The 22,860-nt window shown below is 40.0% G+C and overlaps 1 protein-coding gene across 1 annotated transcript in view; it reads left to right on the top strand.

Annotated features, from left to right (window-relative positions):
* The window catches only part of LOC126457191 (uncharacterized), a 237,090-nt gene that overhangs the window by 116,817 nt on the left and 97,413 nt on the right, over nt 1–22,860 (top strand). The window contains exon 6 of the mRNA XM_050093282.1: nt 20,110–20,388. Within this exon, the coding sequence (XP_049949239.1) occupies nt 20,110–20,388 (279 nt within the window). The remainder of the gene's footprint in view (nt 1–20,109; nt 20,389–22,860) is intronic.

Raw genomic sequence — 22,860 nt, 5'->3', positions numbered from 1 at the left:
TTGATGATCCATTCATGATGTACCTGGTGTCGGTAGTTAAGACAGCCATCAGCAGATGGTAGGTGGCGAGCAGCATGAATTTCATCCATTGAACGCCATCATCTTGAGTACATCTTCGGCTAGTGCATAGACTGTGCTGGAGCATCTATGACAGGTTCGCTGCAGTATTGTAATAATGGAATTGAGTGCTATTGCTGTGAATACAATTGATCCCAATGATAGACTCATGACAAGAGGTGTAGTATTCATAGGGACCTAGCGTGAGACTATGGTACAAAGTTCGGTTTGTAATGATTGAATGTGTCTTCCTTATTCTGCTACATTCATTTAACAGGCTGTTAACTGCTATGTCAGTCCCTCGCTTCTTGCTCATATGAAATAGATAGGTTTCTTGCAACATGGCTTTGGAGCTAATGAATATACCTGTCTTGCTTCCTTCTATTTTCCGTCCTCTTTTCTGATGATTGCCTATTTCCTATTTGGCAGACATCTTGTCAACCTAACCCACTAGCGACGTAATGGCTCGCTTCTTGCTTGCGCCTCTGTCTCTGGCATGACTTGAATTTGACTGAGGCAATGTGAATGAATTTAACACACGTTTTTCCCAATTTCTTCAACTGACCCGTGATTTTCTTAAAAAAACTTTTGCCGCACTTTTCATCTTTACCTGCCAAATTAGAAGTAGATAAACAACATCAAAGTTTCATCAGCATTGCAGATTTGTTTGGCAGTTAAGTTACAGTGTTTAACCAAACCACAAGAAGTGTCTCTGTGTTCTTCAGCTGCATCTTGATCTGCCAATTGTAAGTCATCACCTACATCTAGTTTCTGAATTCCATGACTAGTTTTGAACCAGTGTAGCCAACCATAAGAAAATACACATTTGATTTCTGGTAACACCAAATCATTATGGAACTGTTTATCTTTTTCCATAATTATAGCCCCAGGTAGAGGTTTTCCTTCGGACTTTTTGGCACAAAATCACTTTTACAAAATTTAATCAGACTGAAAGTTTTTTTGTTATTTAGTGTCCTTTACTGTAAATATCTGTGAGGCAAACTTTTGAAGTGACCTTTATTCTTTCTAATATCATAGATTGTTGAAGAATCAATTGTATATTCTTCCATGATCTTATTTCTAGTATAAAGTTTCTCAACCCCATTAATGATACGTGTAACGTGTTTATATTTCACTCACACTTTTTTGTGAGAGGTGCTTCCTTGCACTCATGCGCGCGCACACACACACACACACACACACACACACACACACACACACACACACACACACACACAGCCATTTTCCCATTCATCATGGTTGTTTCCACCATCCTACTCAGCATGGTCTTACTCCAACTGTATATCATGTCTCCGTGCCATGTTCTTAAGCAGCTCTAACCACGGATTAGAAGTTCTATTGCTAAAAGCCCACTCAATATCCAGGCAGATGCCAAGAGCAATTGCCTGATGGGGAGAAAACGTTCCCACAACAGTATGCAGCACTACTTTAATTGCAGTATAGAACAGCATCAATTGTGATTACACTTTACAACAACAGCATATTATCGATGAAGAAACAATACCCCGTAACTGACAAATTGCCGATTTTTCGTTTTTCAGTCAGATGATGATGTTGACCGTACGCGCACCTGCTCCTAATGCCATAATGCTGAATTTTTAATTATTTACCATGAAAAATTATCTAAAACAATACCGCTTCTGTGACACAGCAAATAAATGGATGGCAGTACCGTGGAACTGTAGAGAATTAAATACCATGTATCTACAATATATGGATACTGTAAACAATACCCCGTAAATACAAAAGCGCATGCAGCCACAACACATTGTTACTGCCTTATTATGTATTTAACAGTGCTCGAAAGTGGTTCCATGCTTGTAGCTTCATTTGTGATAATGGATAGCGATATAGATGACGATCTTTTTCCTAAAGAAGAAGTTGCTTCTCAGCTGAAATCAGCAGATGAAAGCGGAGAATCGTTCCTGAGAGTGACTGACAGCAGTAAGAAAATTGTTTTATTATTCACCTTTGAATGTTAGAAGCACCGCAAATCTGTTATTGTGATACAAATCAGAACGCTCCCACTTCACTTGGTCTGTGCTTTATTCGTTTATGCCAAAGATTAGACTGTCCACTTTCTTGTAGGATCTCCCGTAAATGCAGAACAAACAACAGGCGAGAAAATTTGTAGCGCTGAAGTTACATTTACTGAAGAAGTATTAATTTCATATATGGGGTTCTCAGTTACCGTTGCTGCAACATCTAATGACACAGGTAAATTTTCTTGTGATTATTGTTAATAGTATTACTGATGATGCCGTCATTCTCATAAATTCATGAATTTGAGCTTCATCTTTGTCTGCTTAAATTAATTTATAAATATTTTTTTCCATCTGGAAACTTCAGTGGGTCTACCCCACAATGCTCAAGATGAGACCACAGTTACAGTTTCCACTAGAGACGACAGTACTTCACACTCATTGCTATGCGATGTAAGCAGTACAGGAAAAGGAAGTCTAAACCACATCCTGAAGATTGAAAGAAAAATGCCAACAGAATTCTGAGAATGTGTGAACAGGCATATATTGGGTACAAAAAAAAGTCAAATTGGTAAAATTGCTCATGATACTCCAATAGAGGCACAAAAATTAGGTCCAACATGTACTTCAAAGATGTGCCAGAAATCCATTCAAAGGAAGTGTCATCAGTTTTCTGCTGATGATAGGCAGGCAGTATTTAACACATTTTGGGAAACAATGTCATGGGATCAGAGGAAGGTTTATGTTATCAACTTTGTGGACGTAATTCCTACCAAACATCCAGGGAAGAACATTGGCAAATACAGGAGAAAAGGGGCGCTCATTTATCATTTGAAAAATAAGCTGGAGAAACATAAAGTATGCAAAAAAGATGTTTCTCAGTACTCTTGGGATTAAAGGATGGACTGTCCGATATTGGCTGGATAATTCCACACAAGGGATGAGTCCTGAGACAGATTCATCACGACCTCAAATCAAACAGACGAAGAAGAAAGGTGAGAGAACTTTCATGAAAGAATTCATGTACTCTCTTCCAAAACTTCCATCGCATTACTGCAGGAAATCATCCTCAAAGTTGTACCTTGAGTCTATTCAGCATTCCAAACAACAGCTGTATCTCCATGGAAAAATGTCATGCAGAGAAGGTTTCATCATTAAGTCGGGCTACCTTTAATTTGATTTTAGAAGATGGTAATATTAGCCTATTTTCCCCCCCCCCAGAAAGACCAGTGCGACTTGTGTTGTAGTTACAGGCTTGGTAACTTGTGTGAATATATGTGGAAGGAACACGCAGAACAGAAAGAGCAGGCAAGGGTGCAAAAAGATGCTGACAAGAAAGAAGCTCTGCTCAGTGTACACCATGGACTTACAGGCTGTGAAAGTAGCTCCATTTTTAAGTGCAAGTGCAGTTTATAATAAAACAAAGTTGGCTGTTCATAACTTTACAATGTATAATTTAGAAAGTTGTGATGCAGTATGTTACTGGTTCGATGAAACACAAGGTGATTCCGTTGCATGTTTTGCCTCATGCATCGTGGACACCCTATCCAGAACGATTAAGGAAAATCCCGTTCAAGTCATTCTGTATTGTAGCGGCTGCACATATCAAAGCAGAAATGTGATATTATCAAATGCTCTTTTACGATTAGCAATTGATACTGGAGTATTGATTACACACAATTTTTTTGGAGAAAGGCCATACCCAGATGGAATGTGACTTAGTTCACAGTTCCATTGAGTGCAAACTTAAAGGTCGGGAAGTTACACTTCCTAGCCAATACACTATGATATCTAAAGAAGCGTGAAAAAAGCCACAGCCATATGAAGTCCATTACCTAGATTATTCCTTTTTCATCAACTACCCAGAGAAAGTTTGTGGCTGTATGACTCAGTTAGGCCTGGAAGAGCTGTAAAAAATTGAGCCTACAGTTACCGATCTGAGGGCACTACAGTACCGCCCAATGGTATTATTTACTACAAGTGCTCTTTCAACGAGGTGTGGCAAGAATTACGGAGGTGTCCGAGGAAAATTCTTGGAGGTGTTTGCTTCCCGAAACTATACAAGGAAAGACTGGAAAAAAGAAATTCAAATGGGCTGATTTACAACAACTTAAATCTGTTCTTCCTAAAGATTGTCATAGTTATTATGGCAACATTCATTATGAATGAAAATTATTGTGAAGGTAACTGTGTGATGAGTATCACTGCAGTGTAATACTCTGTTGCTGCTTTGAGTGACGTTTAGGATTTTTCTTGAAGATTTGTGCAGACATTATCGGAACTATGCAAACGGTATAATTCTTTAAAATACTCCTACGAAATCTTTCAATAAAAAATGATTAATGCTCCAAAACGTGTTCTTACTAGCTTTCTCAGCACCAAATACCGACGTAAATGTGTCAAGCCGTGGCAGGAGACTGACAAACAAATACCGCGTAAGTAACAGATCATAGCATAAATACTGTGCCATAATTAAACTTTCTAAAGTGTATTTTTTTTCACATTTTTATTTGATCCAATATTTCCTTGTAGTGCCATGATGCAAATTTAGCACTGCTGTGAAATGTATTAGGCATTTTAGACAGTTTTTAGTCTTTCGTGTAAAATTCTTATTTTGCTACTTACGCGGAATTGTTTCTTCACTCACGATATATGAAGCGATGCTGCATTAATGAATGTGCCAGATTCTCGGATGCAAGATTAACAGGTTTTTACTGTACAATGGAAAGTACTGTCTGCTATGTACTTCACAGTTGCTGCAGATTATGAATGTTGATGTTGATTCAGGTGTAGATGTAAGCACATCCAGCAACTTATTTGTGTAGGTTCACAGAAAATTTCATCTCTATTTTACTGTGAACATTAAATATTTGCATAGAATGTACTGCAGAGCCTGTTGTATATCTTATGCTGAAAATGGTTGCAAAAGCAGATACGTATATCTTCAATAAATTCAGAATGTTGTAATCTTCCTGACAGGTGAGATATAGCATGTCATAAAGAAAATAAACTCTTACATGAAGTTTTTCAGAAATTGCGTTTATTTTAATATCTGTAGTTTCATTCCAAATAAAAACTCACTGTACTTGTTAAAAGTAGGCAGTGGGACTGTTTCCATTGAAGATGGAATCTTCCCAGCTCTACTGCAACAAGCAAGAGAGGGATAATTAGATTGCTTTGTAGGTTATGTAAGGTCATTTCAGCAGCAGGAATTGTTCCTAATGCTTGGAGGTGAGTGAGGTTTGTTTTCATTCTGAAGCCAATGATCATACCAAGGCTAAAGGTATGAGAATTATCAGTCTGCCCTGTTTCTTATATAGATATTGAAAAACTTGTTAATGTGAATGTTAGAAAAAAGAGATAACGTGTAAATCAACACACACATCCACCAAGCAAATCATGTGAAGCAGCACTTCACCAACTTGTTATGATGGTGAATAACCCTGTACACTTCAGAAAATTGCTCTTGGCATCTCCCTGGATACTGAGTGGGCTTTTAGCAATATGACCTTCTAGCCCATGGTTAGAACTGCTTAAGAGTATGGCATGCAGACAATATACAGGTGGAGTAAGACCATGCTGAGTAGGGTGGTGAAAACAACCATGCTCAATGGGAAAATGGCTATCAAAAGTACTGGTGTGTGTGTGTGTGTGTGTGTGTGTGTGTGTGTGTGTGTGTGTGTGTGTGTAAGGAAGGGTTTTGCCTTCACTACTGTGGAACATGCTGGTGAATGAACTCATTGAAGAGTTAAAAACTAGAGGCTACGTTTGTGAAGGACATGCAGCAGATTTGGTCATACTAATCCTTGTCAAATTTGCTATTACTGTTTGATCAATTGCACAATGTGCACTGAAAGTTGTGTAAAACTGTTGCAGAAAATAGGATCAAGGGTCAGTTCTGAGAAAACTGTTGTAGTACAATTTATGAGCAAGCATATCCATTAGATACTGGAATCTTAAGCTTCTCTCAGCAGGTCCATCTTTGACACGGATAACAGTGGTGATGCGTAGTGGCATGGAAGCAGCAAGACCTCGATAAGTTGCTGGAGGGAGTTGCCACCAATTCTGCATGCTCATGTCGCCTAATTCCCGTAGATGGGGATGACGAGCCCTCATGCCACATTCAATCACTTCCTAGGTGTGTCTGATCGGGTTCGGAAGTGGCAAGTTGGGGGGCCAGCACATCATTTGGAACTCAACACTGTGTTCCGTGAACCACTCCATAACACTTTCGGTCTTGTGATTTGTTGAAAAATGCCACTGCTATCAGGAAATGTGATCATCATGAAGGGGTGTACATGGCTTGCAGTCAGTGTATGATACTCCTAGGCCATAATGGTGCCTTGCAAGACTCCAGTGGACCCATGGATGTCTCTGTGAATGTTCCCAAGAGCATAATTGAGCTACTGCCAGCTTGTCTCTGTCCTGCAGTACAGGTGTCAAGGAGCTGTTGCCCTGGAAGAAAATGTATTTGTGCCCACCCATTGGCATGATGAAGAAAGTATTGGGATTCATCAGACCCAGCAACACTCTGCCACTGTACCAATGTCCAGTGCCAGTGGTCATGTTTCCAGTTCAGTCGTAGTTGCTGATGTCATGGTATTAACATTGGGACATGCATGGGTTGTCGGCTGCAGAGGCCCATCATTATGAATGTTTGGTGCACTTTGTTTTCAGACACATTTGTCGCCTGCCCAGCATTAAAGTCTGTTTGTCCCACCACAGTTTTCTGCCTGCCCTGTTTCACCAGTCAGCCCAGGCTACGATGTCCAGCATATGTAATGAGGGGTGACTGCCCAACCCCATGATGTCTGGGTGTGGTTTCACCATGTGTTGGAGAAAATCACCACAGCATTCCTCAAACATCTGACAGGTCATGCAATTTGTGAAATGCTTGTGCTGAGCCTCCAAGTCATCACAGTCTGCCCATGGTCAAACTCAGATAGTTTGTGCGTTTTCCCCATTCTACGCGTACTACACTGTGCTCACTGGTACCAGATGCGCCGTGTGTGTGTGTGTGTCTGACTAGCAGTCATTCCCTACCAGATGACCCTGCTATCACCTGAACAGATTTACATCGATAGTACGTCAGTGGTCATAATGTTCTGGCTAGTCAATGTATATTCCAGGACAAAAGTTACATATACGTTATTGTAATAAGACCTATGATAATTTGTTGGTCTATGTTAAAGTGGAATAAATGGGACTATGGTATGGTGGAATATAAAGTGCAATAGAAGGTGGCTGTTAAGGAGCTCGGCTCGGTGCAGAGATTGGCCTGGTTAACCATAACAGGCGGCATTAGCAGCACACCCGCTGACTGTGCTAGACATTTCTCCAGTCCACCTTTGGGCTGCGGTGGAGGCAGCGTGCAACAGGTTTAAAACTCCTTAAAATATCCAGAATCTCGCACCAGTATAGTGAATGGTAATTATAGGAATAGTTGGGGAAATGTTGACTGACCGTACAATAACTTCAATAAACCTTTCAGTGATATAGTTTGAAGAAGAAACCGAGGGAATAATGAACCGTTTCGGAGACAATCTAGTTTACTAATGGGTCGAAAACATATGAAGGTGCTTGAGCGGGGATGTACCGATCCCAGGCTAGACTAGAGAGAACAACCTGTCGTGAGCTGGGTATCGTATTCCAGGTGCAAATATCTGCTGTCAGAATGTGCACAGGGAAGAACTTCAGTAGGCACTACAAGAATGGTATCTTCTATATTTATGCAGACAGCCAAGCAGCTCTGAAATTTCAATTATCCTCTGCAATGAGATCAGAGATCATAGTAAAATGTCATGATGTCTTTGTGAGACTAGGGGAATGCAACGGGGTAAACCTGCTGTGGGTCCTTGGAATCAGTGACAGTCAACAAGCTGAAGGCTGGCCAGGATGTGTGTGACATCTCCATTTAGTGGACCGGAACCTGTCCAAACCATCACTAAGGTGATGGTAAAACCAAAACTACAAAGCTGGATCAGGAGGCAGCATGTGGGATGTTAAACAAAAGCATGGAAAGCTAATGATGCTGAAATTGACTTGAACATGAAAGAGCTCAATCTCATGGCAGGACTAATGACTGGCCAAGGGATACTTACAAAGACACGTACACACAAAGGTATGGAGAAAGATGCCCCCAAGTGTAGACCATGTGTGAGGGGAATGAAACAGCTACACACCTAACGTCCAATCCAAAATGTTGGAGTTTGAAAGACGTAGAATATATACCTTTGAGGGTAGTTGTTGGCATTACGAGGACCACAGGGAGCTAAACCACACTATGAACTCAGTTTTGGTATGGGCAGTAATGGGCTAAGACCACTGTGCAGATTATATCATGCTTGTTAGTGTTGATTTAATGTGATGAAACTGGGAAGTTCTACGTCTCTCTCTTCAGAAATGCGGTATCTTTTACGACGTTCAGCACATCAGGTAGAAAGTAATTTTATTTTCAGTTTTACTTAATGCAAGCAAATTATTAAGAGAAATTACATGTAATCCAACTATTTCACGAGTTGCATTTTCACCTAGTTCTCTTTGGAGACTGTTCCCCAAAATGCAAACTTTAAAATAACTACATTTTAAAACTGTTGAAACTATTTGAGATTTCGATATCATTTTCAGTACTGACAGTGATGCTGTCAATTGAAATACCATTGGTGGGGTTAGTAACTTCTATTCTATGAAGATTAAAATTTCTACTGCAAAAGTAATATCATTGCTTCTTGTGTTTTGTCTTAGTTGAATAACTCTGAAAATCATTTCTGCCGTCGGCTATTGGTGTTGTGGGTTTTCGCCTGAAGCATAGCTGCTTGAGAAAGGAGGAAACAGTCTTTTTTTTTTTTTTTTTTTTTTTTTTTTTTTTTTTTTTTCACAGTGTGTAAAATATGTAATCACTGTTCATATTATTACTACTTCAGAATTTACTTTTGGAAATAAGTGTTATTACTTTGTACAGGAATCGCCTTAATAAGTTTACAGACAAGCACTATACGTCACTGTTGAGATGTCGTAACTATTGTTTTAAAATTTAAATCAAACAATGGAAAATCCAGGGTGGAATGTAACAATGTCGTGCCCACTGTCCTTCCCACCCCTCCCACAGTGGTATTCCGCCGTCCATCGAACCTACACAACATACTTGTCCCTCCTTATATAACTCCTGCTCCCAATCCCTTAACTCATGGCTCATACCCCTGTTATAGACCTAGATGCAAGACCTGTCCCATACATCCTCCCACCGCCACCTACTCCAGTCCATTCACTAACATCACCTATCCCATCAAAGGCAGGGCTACCTGTGAAGCCAGTCAAGTGGTCTACAAGCTAAGCTGCAACTGCTGTGCTGCATTCTATGTACGCATGACAACCAACAAGCTGTCTGTCCGCATGAATGGCCACCGACAAACTGTGGCCAAGAAACATGTGGACCACCCTGTTGCTGAACATGCTGCCGAACATGGCATCCTTCATTTCAGTGACTGCTTCACAGCCTGTGCCATATGGATCCTTCCCACCAACATCAGCTTTTCTGAATTGCGCGGGTGGGAACTTTCCCTGATACAACCTATGTTCCCTTAACCCTCCTGGCCCCAACCTTCTTTAGTCACTGACCTCACCCATCCAGCCCCTTCCCTGTCCACATTCTAGCACTACACACCCGTAATTCCACCACCACACCCAGTCTTTTTATTTCTCTCCTACTTCCCCTCCGTCTGTCCCTACCCCCACTATACTATCCCTCACCTCCTTACCCTCACCCAGTCGCCACTCCCATCACACTCTGTTACTGCTGCTTGCAGCATGGTTTCAGTTGCCTGAGACTACAGTTGTGTGTGTGTGTGTGTGTGTGTGTGTGTGTGTGTGTGTGTGTGTGTGTGTGTTGTTGTTGATGATGAAGGCCGATGGCTGAAAGCTTTAGTTATGAAAGTCTTTTTGTTGTGCCTATCTGCGACTCAGGATCTCTGCTATATTGTTTTAAAATTTGTTATTTGCTGTTGGTAAAGCAATGGAAGCTCAGAAATTAGCCAAGTAGTTTGTTTAGATTGAGGATTTAAAAGAACAATGTTGTAAAAAATGGAAGTTTTAATGTGGTGTGTGTTTCTTTTCATATCATTTTTGTGAAAGCCTCTCTTGACACCAATGCCTTGAATTGCTTCATTCAACTTGTGTTAATCGATCACCTTCACAGAAGATTGCTTATAGTTGATTTGTAGAATTTTGTCATGGTTTTGCTTCCGTCAGTGTTGAATTTTTGTTGAGATCAGCCAAAATTAGCTGTTTTTTAAAAACCATTGACGCCGTGTGTAACATGATTGAAGTGGATCAGCATGTGATGAGCTGTGAGATAGAGGCATCCTTAAGTGTGTTGAAGACAGCAGCACATTCAGTTTTACCTAAAGGAAAAATATGTTCCCAATTGAATCTCCATCAGTGTAAAAAATAAATAAATAAGTTTTCAGAATTGGTTCTGACACATGCAAAAGTGTGTAAGTTTTAAAAGTGAATATTTTCAGAATCAATAAAATTATTTGCATCAGAAATGTTTGTTTTATTATTATTATTATTATTATTGTTGTTGTAAATGTAGAAACTTGAAAGGTGGCTCTTGTAAGAATGTCTGGGTCGAATTCTACAGTGTTCGTGTAGTTGCACGTAATTTGTAAAAAATTTTCAGGCAACAAAAATAGTTTGTTACTTAGTGGTTAATGTGGTGTAGTACATCAACACAATTGAATTAAGACTACTCACATGATTAAGGAACTATTTGTGACATTTAACACACATTTGATTTTTGACTTTGAACTCCGTTGTTACATTGTGAGAAGTTTTATCAAAATCCCGTCTACTCTGTGGGTGCTGGAAGACAAAACTGCAAGGAGAAAATGCTACATACTCTTAATATTGAAAATATAGTTTCTGTAAAAAGAGGATTAATTCAGTTGTTTAGTTTTGTCAACACTGCAAATTATGCTTGTTGCAAGATATCACTTTGGTTGATTCAAAACTGTGTAAATATTTTCTACTTAATTGAAAATAAAAAAAAACAAAAACCTGGATTACTGACCATTGTATGCTTGTGAAAAAGTCACTTTGCTGATATCTATTGATTATTTCTTGAAAGGGTATATGCAGTGTTTGTGCCTTCATGTAAGGATTATTATTTATTTAACTTAGCAAGATTAGGGTCATAAGGCCCTCTCTTACATATAACCAGGCTTTACTATATATTTTACATTGTATATATTACAAGCAGCATGTTATACTAAATTCAAAAAATAAAAATTACTGTAGTACAGATAATAAAAAAATATATACATAGTTTATATGGTAAGTACAATAATAATTAGAGCTCACATTAAGGTAGGTTTTTAATTGAGTGTGCTAGCAGTAATGGGCATGTAGAAAGGGACGAATGAGGAAGGGAAAGATGAATGCCATAACACACAGTTAAAGAGTGTAAGGGAGGAGAAGATGATGTGGTTTGCATATTAGAGAGAAAATTTGGCATTGGCTTTTGTTCTTGACAGAGTGGAAATTGGCCATATATGTCAATTTTGGTGAAGCACTACAAGGATGACAGGAGGAATTTTTTCAATTTTTTCTTAACAGTAGCAGAACTTCTAATTGGTGCAAAGAGTGCAGGTCACCTTGATCCATAGGGGAACAGCAGTGCCAATGTTTTTGTCTTATGAGTCATCACAGCTAGGACACTAGATAAGTGAGACCTTGTGTGTCCATTATGATTGCATGAAAGAATTTTAATCTCTGAGGCAAGGTACTGAGCTGCTTGCACCTTGAGTTGCCAATGCCACTGAAGTAGACATAGCATGTGGTAGTCACTTAACGTATCTGGGTGTATGAAGCACGGACATGAATCATATCGACGAATGTTGCAGAAGTCATCCCCACAAGTGTACACTATTAGCTCTAACTGTCTTGTGTTTTCACTAATTCTGGATGGCGATTCTTCTGCAAAACCTGGAATTCTGGAGATTTGCATTTAACCTGGAAATGTCAGGGAATTCTGTTTCTCTAACACGGCATTGAAATTGAATTTTATAAATCACAAAGTTTAAAGTACTTAATATTTCATAGTGTTAATTATATGAATATTATTCTCTATAAATTATCAGTATTTAAAACTGTGATTTAACTACTGCTTATGGCTTGTATATAGCTCAGCTGAGAGGAAAGAAGACTCATTATTGTGGTACCTGCAACCCCCCTAACTGCTGACCATTAATTTATCAGGAGCTTCTTGACACTGTCTTCTCTCTCACACCTGAAATTCCCAGGGATTTTTTTAAAGTGTGAGTAGCCCTCCTTTAATTGTACCAGTTGAATTACACCACAGTAACGGAGGTTCAGTAGAATAATTGCTTGCAGGAGTGTGTGTTTCACATACTGTGGAAATGAATTCTGAAACTTTTTGAGGGCATGGAGGCAAGTGGAAGTCTTCAGCATGTGGTGACAGTATTCTCTGCCCAATTTAAATGCTCATACAAAATTACACCCAAGTTCTTGACTGATTTTGGTTACAGTATTGGGATTCCATAAATTGATTGCAGATTTCTGTTTACTAATTTATGAAGGAATACTAAGATTGCTTGCGACTTTCTTGCGTGTAGTTTAAGCCCCAGGTTTTTTTTGTCCATGTTACCACTGAAGAAAGATCATTGTTTATCTGGGCAATCACAGTATGTACATCTTCAGGTTTGGCACTTAGATAGATTTGGAGTTGGTTGGCATAGAAATGATGTTTACAGGAAGACAGAACCAATGGAACATCATTGTCATGCCAGGAAAACAAAAGTGGGCCCATGACTGAACCTTGTGGCATTCCTGAAAGAACATGTTTTCAGGACTATTTTTCATTCCTACAGACAGCACTTTGCTGTCTGTTTTTCAAGTAGATATCAGACTAGTTCAGGGTACTATCAGAGAAATTAAGTGTTCACATTTTTCTGAGCAGTATGTCAAAGTTGACAGTATTAAAAGCTTTGCTGAAATCTAGTAAAATCGATATTGTGGCCTCATGGTTGTGCATGGCATATTTCAGCTCATCAGTTACCTACATTGGTATAGTGTTTGTGCTAAGGTGTTTATGAAAGCTGGGCTGATAATTTGTCAGTCAAGGTGAATTCACAGTAGTGTTGAGTAATTTGGTCATGAACAACATAGGCTTCGGAATTTCCTGTACAAACTCCTGGGACTTGTAGAGGGAAGTGAGTACATAATATTTTGAATAGAAACCTATATCTGGAAACATAGGGTTTTTGTTCTATGACTGTTTCACTTCAGGTGCTTAACTCATCCGCTTCTGCTAGAGGAATCTTCGGGCAACAATTTAAAAGAAAACATAATGAAACATCTATTTGTCACATAATCATATATTGTTTTGTATTAACACCTAAACATTGCGTGTTTACGATATTCCAAAACAAAAAAGAACCCAGCATACTGTACATATAAAATGGTACTGATGTTTACAACAGCAGTTCAGTTTGGTGACCACCAGCTTTGTTACAGACATGGCGCCTACAAAGCATATTCTGATGAACACACTCCATCCCCTCCTGGTGTCTCTTTAATTTCTAGTGTCGCAGCGAACTCATGACAGCAGATCTTCCTTTGTCTCTACAAGAGTCTCGTAAATTAAACTTTGTGTATGACCTCACAAGAAGTAGTCCATGTGAGTTAAATCTGGTGATCATGGCAGCCTCACCAATGAACCGCCAAGGCCTATCCATCTTCCACAATATTGTCTGTTGAGATTTCTCTGAACAGCACATGAGAAGTGAGGTGGAGCACCATCGTGATGAAACTATATTTCTTGATGGACAATCTGCGGCACAGCTTCCAAAAACATGTCCAATATGTTTTGTAGGAAGATAAAGTATGCAGGACCAGTTAACTTGAGTGGAAAGAGAAATGGCCCAATCACATGTCTGTCCGGAATACCTGCCGAAACATTAGTACCAAACCCGTGCTGAAATCCCTGCACATGCACAGCACAAGGGTGGATGTGGCTGTTTTGCAAATTCAGAACTGTTCCTAGTGAACTTATATCTGTCTGTGAACAGAACTTGACATGGAAACAGGGATGTGTCGATCCAGCAGTGTAGGACTCACATGCAGTAGGCAACACATTGTGGAAAATCAGCTGGATCCATACTGTGTGCCCTTTATGAGTGGTATGGTTATAATTGTTGTGCATGCAGAACATCCCAGACGATACTGCGACCAACACCCATTGAACGTGCTCATTGTTGGGTTCTCTTCAACACAATACAGTACATTTCCAAATACAAACTTGCGGTGGTGCCATGGAGCACCTGTCCTGCGCCTCCTCATAGTGAAGGTCTCTGAGCCACTGCAGAACTTGGGCAAAAAGTTTGTGTTATGGTGTGCTACGTCACAGAAAATGTCTGTGATACAGGTGACTAGCAACTATTCTGGTACCTCAAGCTTTGCCATACACAAGGAATGTGTCGGTGTATTCCGAAAACATGTACTAAGCTATGTTTACTGTATCAGGGATGTGTAGGCATTGAATAGATCTTGCCACAAGGCAGACGTTAAATGACATCAGGTGACCTGCTGACATAGTACATGTCATCCCCTCTACCCTTTTGCATACCAGGAGAAATCTCTTAAGACTTTGCTCTTTCTCTCAGCAAACGTGGACGCTTTACACATTTGAATTGAAACCATCATAGAACAGAAACGAGATGTATCCGGACGTCGCTTTATATTCAGAATATTGTGAACTGACTCCCCTCTACAAGCCCTAGAAGTTTGTAATGGGGATTTCTAAATATCCTTTATATTCCGGGGCTTTGGAAGCAGCAGGTAATATGCTGATTGGTCAGTAATCACAAGGTGATTGGAGGTTTTCGTTCTTCGGAATAGGTCGGACTTTGCTTATTTTCCATGAAGTGGAATATAACCCATTCACGACAGAAAAATTAAATATGTCTGCAAAGGCAGGTATTAAGCTATCGGCTTGGTCCTTTAGCATGGTTGTGCTAATACCCTCATTGCCTGTCACTTGAGAAGAAAGTCTCATTATTGGTTTTCTTGTTGTACTTATTATTAGATGATGTAGGTGGAAATGTCATGGTTAGTTATGCAGTTAGGAGATTCTTGTGGATGATGTTTCCTTGCCACATGGGGGTTGATTGGTGCAGAGAAAAATTCCTTCAGTTAATTTGACACTACCCGCAGAATAGGTAGTGGAATGTCGTCATTGTCATCCTGCAGTCAGGCCCATGGGACTGTGCACTGCAACCAGATTTCTTCTCTGCTAGCTTATGTCAGCCTCTCTTTGTAACCAGTCAACTTCCATACCAACTTGTCTCAGGTCTTTCATGATTCTGTCACTCCATCTTGGCCTTGGTTCGCCAATTGGTCTCTCTTCATGTGACTTGAAATCCTCTAACTTGGAAGGCCATCATAAACCATTTATTTGGGTGACTTTTTCCTTACCCGACTCAGTGCATTCGTGACATTTCCTCAGTTTTGTAATTATGCCAGATGTGCAGTTGTAACAGAAGTAGACCTACTGGTTCAAAGATTTTCCTCAAAATCTTTCATTTGAATATGTGTAGATAATTTTGTTTCTTCATTGGCTTAGATGAGGATCTTTTATTATGTAATTGGAGTTTTAATTTGTGTTGAAAGACTACCTGATTTCAGAAGTTAGTTAAGACAGTAGTAACTGCAGTTTCTGACTTTCATCTTCACCTTCACCTTTACCTTGATCTTATATTGTGTAGGACCGATTTGGAGGTGGTGGTTCACAGTATACTTTCTTATTCTTATTACACATTGGCTTCTTTGATTATGTTGTGAAAGAGTTTTCTCTTGGCTCTTCTGAAGATTGATTGAGTTGTTTTGTGTAATTCTTCAAGCTAGGCTTTGCCCTGAATGAAATCTTTTCTTAGCCACATCTCGTGTGCTTCTATCCTTCATACTAATGTATGCATACAGCCTCCAAAACCAGTCGTATTCTCAAATTCTTTTCTGTGATCATCATTCCTTGCGTTTTAGCTGTGTTGTTGTTATCATATGTTTGGTGTACCATCCGTTACTACTACCACCTTTGCATTGAATGCATATTCGATGTGTGATGTGCTTGTTTCTGTTAGTATGTCCATATTCAGAATATCAATTTACTTTATTTCTTAGCTGCAGTCAGTCATATTTTTGGGTTAACTGACAGAAACTTAGTAAATTTAGCCATCATAGCTTTGCTCTTACAGAATCCTGCACCTTGATCATGTCCTTGGCCACATTTACCATAGAAAATAATTACTTTTCAGTATGGATGGTGCCTAAGTCCTCTCATGCCACTTTGTGTAATGCATCCAGGTCCAGTTTGTACCTATTCTCTCTTTCACCTGGCCACCTTCAATCTCCTCCGTGTTCATTAACATGGTATTAATTTTGGTCCTTCCTGAGTATTTTGTTTCAGCAGCCCAATGTTTTTTTAACAAACTCCACACAGGGGGCCAGGGCAATATCCCAATTTGAATACGAAGCGAGGACACAAGAAACCCTTTTACTTTACAGTTGATAAAAGATTACAGTAATTATGAACTGTACCTGTACTTCTGGGATTAAAAAGGGTGCAAGGCAGGGCTGTAATATTCCTCCCCACTGTAAGACAGGGATGTAATATTTCTCCCCACTGTTCAGTCTATACATCAGAGAACCAATGACGAAAATCAAAGAAAGGTTCAAGACTGGTTTTAAAATTCTGGATGAAAGGATGTCAGTGCTAAGAATTGTTGACATTTTTATCGTCGGTGAAAGTGAAGAAGTACAAGATTGTGCAATAGAATGAACAGTCTAATCAACTCAGAATAGGGATGGAATTTAAACCAAAGAAAGTCCAAAGTAATGAGGAGTAGTAGAAATGAGAATAATGAGAAGCTTAATATCAGAACTGGGGACCACAAAGTAGGCAAAGTTAAAGAATTGTACTACTTTTGAAACAAAGTAATGTGTGACAGACAAAGCAGGGAGGGCATAAAAAGCAGATTAGTGTAGGCAAAGAGGGTATTCCTGCCAGATACAAGTCTTGCTAGTATCAAAGAAAGACCTTCAATTTTAGGAAGAAATTTATGAGAATGTATATTGGGGCCGCAGCGTTTCTTGGTAGTGTGTGTGAGTGTATTATGACTGGGGGAGGGGGAACTAGAAAAGAAGAGATTTGAAGTGTTTGGGGTGTGATGCTATAGAGGGATGTTGACAAGATAAGAAATGAAGAGGCTCACTACTGATTCAGTGAAGAAAGAAACTTAGGGAAAATGCTGTCAAGAAGAGAAGGGACATGATGATAGGACATGTGATTAGATATCAGGGAATAAATTTCATGTTACTAGAGATTAAAAAGTGTTTAGAAAGACAGAATTTGGAATACATCCCAATCCTAGAGGAAGAGGTTAGCACAAGATAGGAATTCTTAGGGGACTGATAACTCCAAAAACGCCACGACGCTGTGGAGAAAGTGGAAGGTTTGCATTTCTGGAAGGAGGGTTGGTTTCTATGTGGAAAGTTGTCCTTTGTTCATAGTGAGACTGACTGTAACTAAATTGGGTGTCGAATTTTATACTGCAATACACCCGAAATGTTTTCTTGAAGAAACACATGCCATTTCCTCTAAATGTGTTTAATAACACACATTTGGTCTTTTTTGGGAACTAAGTTCTTGTTGAAGGAATTTTTTAACTATGAGGACCTCCTTATTTGCCAAAAATTACCAAAATGTGTGTTTAACACAAATTTTAGATCCCGTCTCCAGCCATCCCAATTTAGGTTTTCCATGATTTCCCTAAATCGTTTCAGGCAAATGCCGGGATGGTTCCTTTGAAAGGGCATGGCCGATTTCCTTCCCAATCCTTCCCTAATCCGAGCTTGCACTCCGTCTCTAATGACCACGTTGTTGACAGGACATTAAACATTAACCTAACCTAATCTAATCTAACAAATTTTAGGTTGTCGTCTTATGGAGTATTAAATCATTCTTGTTAAAAATCTAAACTTGTCTCCTATATCTTTGAGAGATTAGTGGATGTATATTTAATGCTAACCATAACATGGTTTTACAGTTTTATGTATTGATGTAATACGACATGTTACCGAAGCATTTATAGAGTGAGATCCAGGCCATTATTTGATCTATAGCTGATTATTATATTAGGTCACAAAACAGTAAATACCAGAAGTCTTTAGCATCATGAGACCCAAAGCGGAAATTTTATGTTTTACTTAAATTCTTCTTCCCATAGTAGAAAGGGGTGTTTCGGCATGATTTCGTATTCAGTATTCTCTGCAAAGTTTTCGACAAGAAACAGTTTTATCAATATGACATTGAAAGTAGTATATGAAGAGAAAACAGGGCCATTGGGTAACCTGTTGCTGCTTATAAACTCATTCATTTATAAGATACATGGTTGTTCCTTTGTCATTTTGATGATGAATGTTGTACTCATTCTTATATTTTGGCTTATTTATTTGATACTTTTTTTGTAGGTTGTTGCAAAGCTACATAGATAAATTTAAACTTATATACTGTTACATCTTCAGTATGCAGCATTCAGTGTAATAGCCACTGTTAACAACATGGTGTAAAGTTTGGAGGGGATTAATCAGTTTTCATTTTCTTTAAAGAATTACCATACCATAGCTATAGTTTACTTATGAAGTTTGTGACATATTCCGAATAATATAAATGACAAAGAAAGTGCTGTATAAAAATTCCCTATTTGTTTTTTCCAAAACAATTTTGAGCAGTCCAGATTTTTAACGCACCATTGGAACACTGTAACGTGTAATATTAATATTATTATTATAATAGTTGATAGGTAACTTTGGGTAATACATTTTTCAATTCTGCACTTTTAAGTTGCTAAAGCTCTAAAACAGTTTTGAAACCAGCAATTCACACTGTTTTGCTTGGCCTGTGCCCACATGTAATGAAGTAAATTTTCGTGTCAAAAAGTAGAAATGAACCAAAGTTTTTGCAACCAGTTCCTTTACAGTAGTTCCATTTTAAATTGCCACATTTCATGTACTGAAATTGAGTAGTGAGCATATGCAAAGGTGGAATGGTTGGAATGGAAGATATGCAATGACAAGAGGAAGTATGTGATTGGAAACACTACTAGCCAGAATCATTATTCTCTCAATTAAGCAAACTTAAGGAGGCATGTCAATTTTCATGTTACCCTATATGTGACAACATACTTCTTTGCGATTGTAACATTCATTCTGAAAGAATGACTGAGGAAATACAATGAATACTACCTAAATAAGTGTGAGTGGTAATATTTGAGTGCACTTTTGTAAAGAGAAGGGAGAAGTGCACACAGTGGGGCATGTAGTAAATGGTAGGGAACATTGACAGAAAGTAAACTGGCTTTGCTGCAAAGTATTTTGTCTCTGTGCAGAATCCCTGCTGCATCAACTTTGTAAGTGCGTTCTATACTACTGAATGTCCAAAATATCTATTGTAGCCTAAAACTGTTTGTGGATCTTTTGGCTCAGTCAAAACATCTCAAGTATTCTAGATAGTCCTAGTCTATTTGACCTGTTTAGGCCCACACACAGGCAGGCCTACTTAAAACAATGTGTGAGACTGGTGCTTACGATTGAGTCTTTATACATTATGCAGCTGTAATTTGTTGTGTGTGTTTTTTTTACCTTCCATGTAGCAAAATGACATTCCGTAACACCAAATAATCATTGTTTAACTACTGCCAGATTTTACAGTTTTGTTCTGCTTGTGTGAGATTGTATTTCATTTTCCATAGATAAAAATGTAGTATTAAAACAGATTCCAATCTCTCATTACTGTTTGTTGTTACTTGATGAGAAAAAATAGTTGTGTCTAATTTTCCGTTTCTTGTAGGGGTTTTGTTTGTTAATTGAAATTTGTAGCATATATTTACAATAAAACACATTATTTTTGGTGTTACAGGATAAATTAGCGCTTGCATTTCATAATTTAAAAATACTTCCCAATGTCTCTTTTCAGGGAAGGGGTCCTGGACGGCCACGGAAGGATGTGAGTTCTGCGCGATCATCTTTGTCTTACCGTGGTGCTAGCTCAGGACGAGGATCAGGTCGTGGTCCAGTTACAGGGACAGACACGTCAAATAACTTGGTGATGGTACAGCAAATCAGACACATAACTGCACCACCACCAAATTCACCATCTGCCTCACTTGTTCCTCTCATCAAGCCTTTAATCCTTCCAAATGATAAGAATTCCTCTGTACACATTGGACAAGGGCTAACTTTTCCACACAAAAAGGTAAGCTACAACAAGTTTTTGATTATTCAATTTAGATTAGCCTCTGTGCATTGTTCCCTAATTCCCAAACATATTAAGACTAGACTGGCATGAAGAAAATCATGCGTGTTATGTATAGAGCATTTTAGTTATGGCTTTTTAATTTTACACCCCATGTTTAAAACCCAGTTATTGTATTTTATTTTTGTTGTTTTCCTTTATCTACCCACGTTCGTAGAATTTTACTATGTGAATGTTTCTTAGGGGATACAAGAGCATTATACTAACTGTAAAATTACAAGAAGTGTCACACATACAGTAACAGGTATGTGTATGATATATTGAAGGATTACAAACTTTTTAAATTCTCATGTTCTGATATTTCATTCTCATATCAACTCTTATATTCTTATGTTTCATTGATATGTTTATTCTTTAGGAAGATTTGGTGCATTCCATTGGATGATACCAATCATAGAAACATTCGAAACACAGATATTCCAAACACCACGAGCATCACACGAAGGCAGGTTTGCCATAGTAACATGCCTTCAGATGAATCACACTCACGAAAGAGAAGTCCTAACATTGGTGAAGATTTCGCATGTTGGCAGTAGTTTTGCAGCAAAGTATGCATAATGAATCATTTTCCAAAACCTGGCACTCGCCCACAATATCTCCTAATTTTCTCATTAATTACTTTTTTTTAATTCATTCATCTGACATACTATTATAGTCCAGTCCACAAACAGTGGTGGTTCATGCATGTCAGTGCAGCTTGCATTGTTAACAGTTTCAAGCAACAGTTGTGTTACACTCATGTGCGTGCTTTCCACATGAAGAAAATGTGTATCTTGCAACTTGTTTATGTAGACTTCATCACTTACAGTATCCATCAGCACTGACAACTCACAACAGATGGAATACAAATTCACCAAACAACTCGCTACAGTCACTTACAATGCCCGCATCAACTACAGCATTCACAACAGAGTGCTCAAAACACTACTGATCACTCATTGGGGGTCAGATACGTGTGATTTAGGTGCGCAGAAAAAGCTTAAAATCGCCCACCATCATTTGTGACTCCAATTATAGTTTACAAATAAGGACAATGTTATATCAATATACTGTGGAAAACATTCATCAGACATAGGTATATAAATGAAAAACAATAGCATAAGTAATAATCAAGTTTTGAACATGGGGCACAAAATTAAGAAGATCCAACACTAATCTCTGCACCATAATTTCGTCTGAAGATATTGCCCATTAAAAGGCACATGAAGTACCGGGAAAATACCTCTAAAGCTTTGACCCTTCTTCCACTGAGCGAAGTTTCTGGGAACTTGGATTATCCCAGTTGCTGTGTTCTTCTCGTGAGCTGTACAAAATGTGTACGTTTTGAGTACAAATAACTCGAAAGGTGACATATTTCAACTTCGAAGTAGTCATTGTTTTCATGCTCCAGTGTCAGCCCGGAGAATGTGTGCTCTGATTTTCACTACAAGAAGATCTTCATTTTTGCACACAATTAATGTAGCAGTGGTAAACGAATGAGTGCTATAGCCAGAATATGAGAGAACAAATCTTTAGACATTGACTTTCTGCATAGGTTAATCATTGATTTTTTCTCTTCGTCGCTTTCAGGAAATTACGGTTTGTGAACATGCCCCCAACCCCCCCCCCCCCCCCCCCCACATTGAGATTTAACAGGCCCCGCCGTCCCACCCATGTGGTACGTTGCTCGCCCCCCCCCCCCCACCCAACAGCCACACGGCTCCCCCCCCCCACACAGCCACACTGCCCCCCCCCACACACACAGCCACACTGCTCCCCCCACACAGCCACACTGCCCCCCCCCCCCCACACACACACAGCCGCACTGCCCCCCCCCCCCCCCCCCCACAGCCGCACTGCTCCCCCCCCCCACACACAGCCACACTGCTCCCCCCCACACACACACAGCCACACTGCTCTCCCCCCCCCCCCCCACACACACACCCACACTGCTCCCCCCCCCACACACACACCCACACTGCTCCCCCCCCCCACACACACACACAGCCACACTGCTCCCCCCCCACACACACACACAGCCACACTGCTCCCCCCCCACACACACAGCCACACTGCTCCCCCCCCACACACACACAGCCACACTGCTCCCCCCCCACACACACACAGCCACACTGCTCCCCCCCACACACACAGCCACACTCCTCCCCCCCCCCTCTCCCACACACACACAGCCACACTCCTCCCGCCCCACACACACACACAGCCACACTGCTCTCCCCAGTCGCCGTGCTTGCGCCCCCCCCCTCAAGTCGCCGTGCTCGCGCTCCCCCCCTCCCCAGCCGCCGTGCTCGCGCCCCCCCCCCAGCCGCCGTGCTCGCGCCCCCCACCCCCCAGCCGCCGTGCTCGCGCCCCCCACCCCCCAGCCGCCGTGCTCGCGCCCCCCCCCCCCCCAGCAGCCGTGCTCGCGCCCCC

This window comes from Schistocerca serialis, chromosome 2 (assembly GCF_023864345.2).
Source record: "Schistocerca serialis cubense isolate TAMUIC-IGC-003099 chromosome 2, iqSchSeri2.2, whole genome shotgun sequence".
Lineage (NCBI taxonomy): Eukaryota > Metazoa > Arthropoda > Insecta > Orthoptera > Acrididae > Schistocerca > Schistocerca serialis.
The sequence above is the reverse complement of the archived record's forward strand: the minus strand, read 5'-3'. Positions and strand labels throughout refer to the sequence as shown.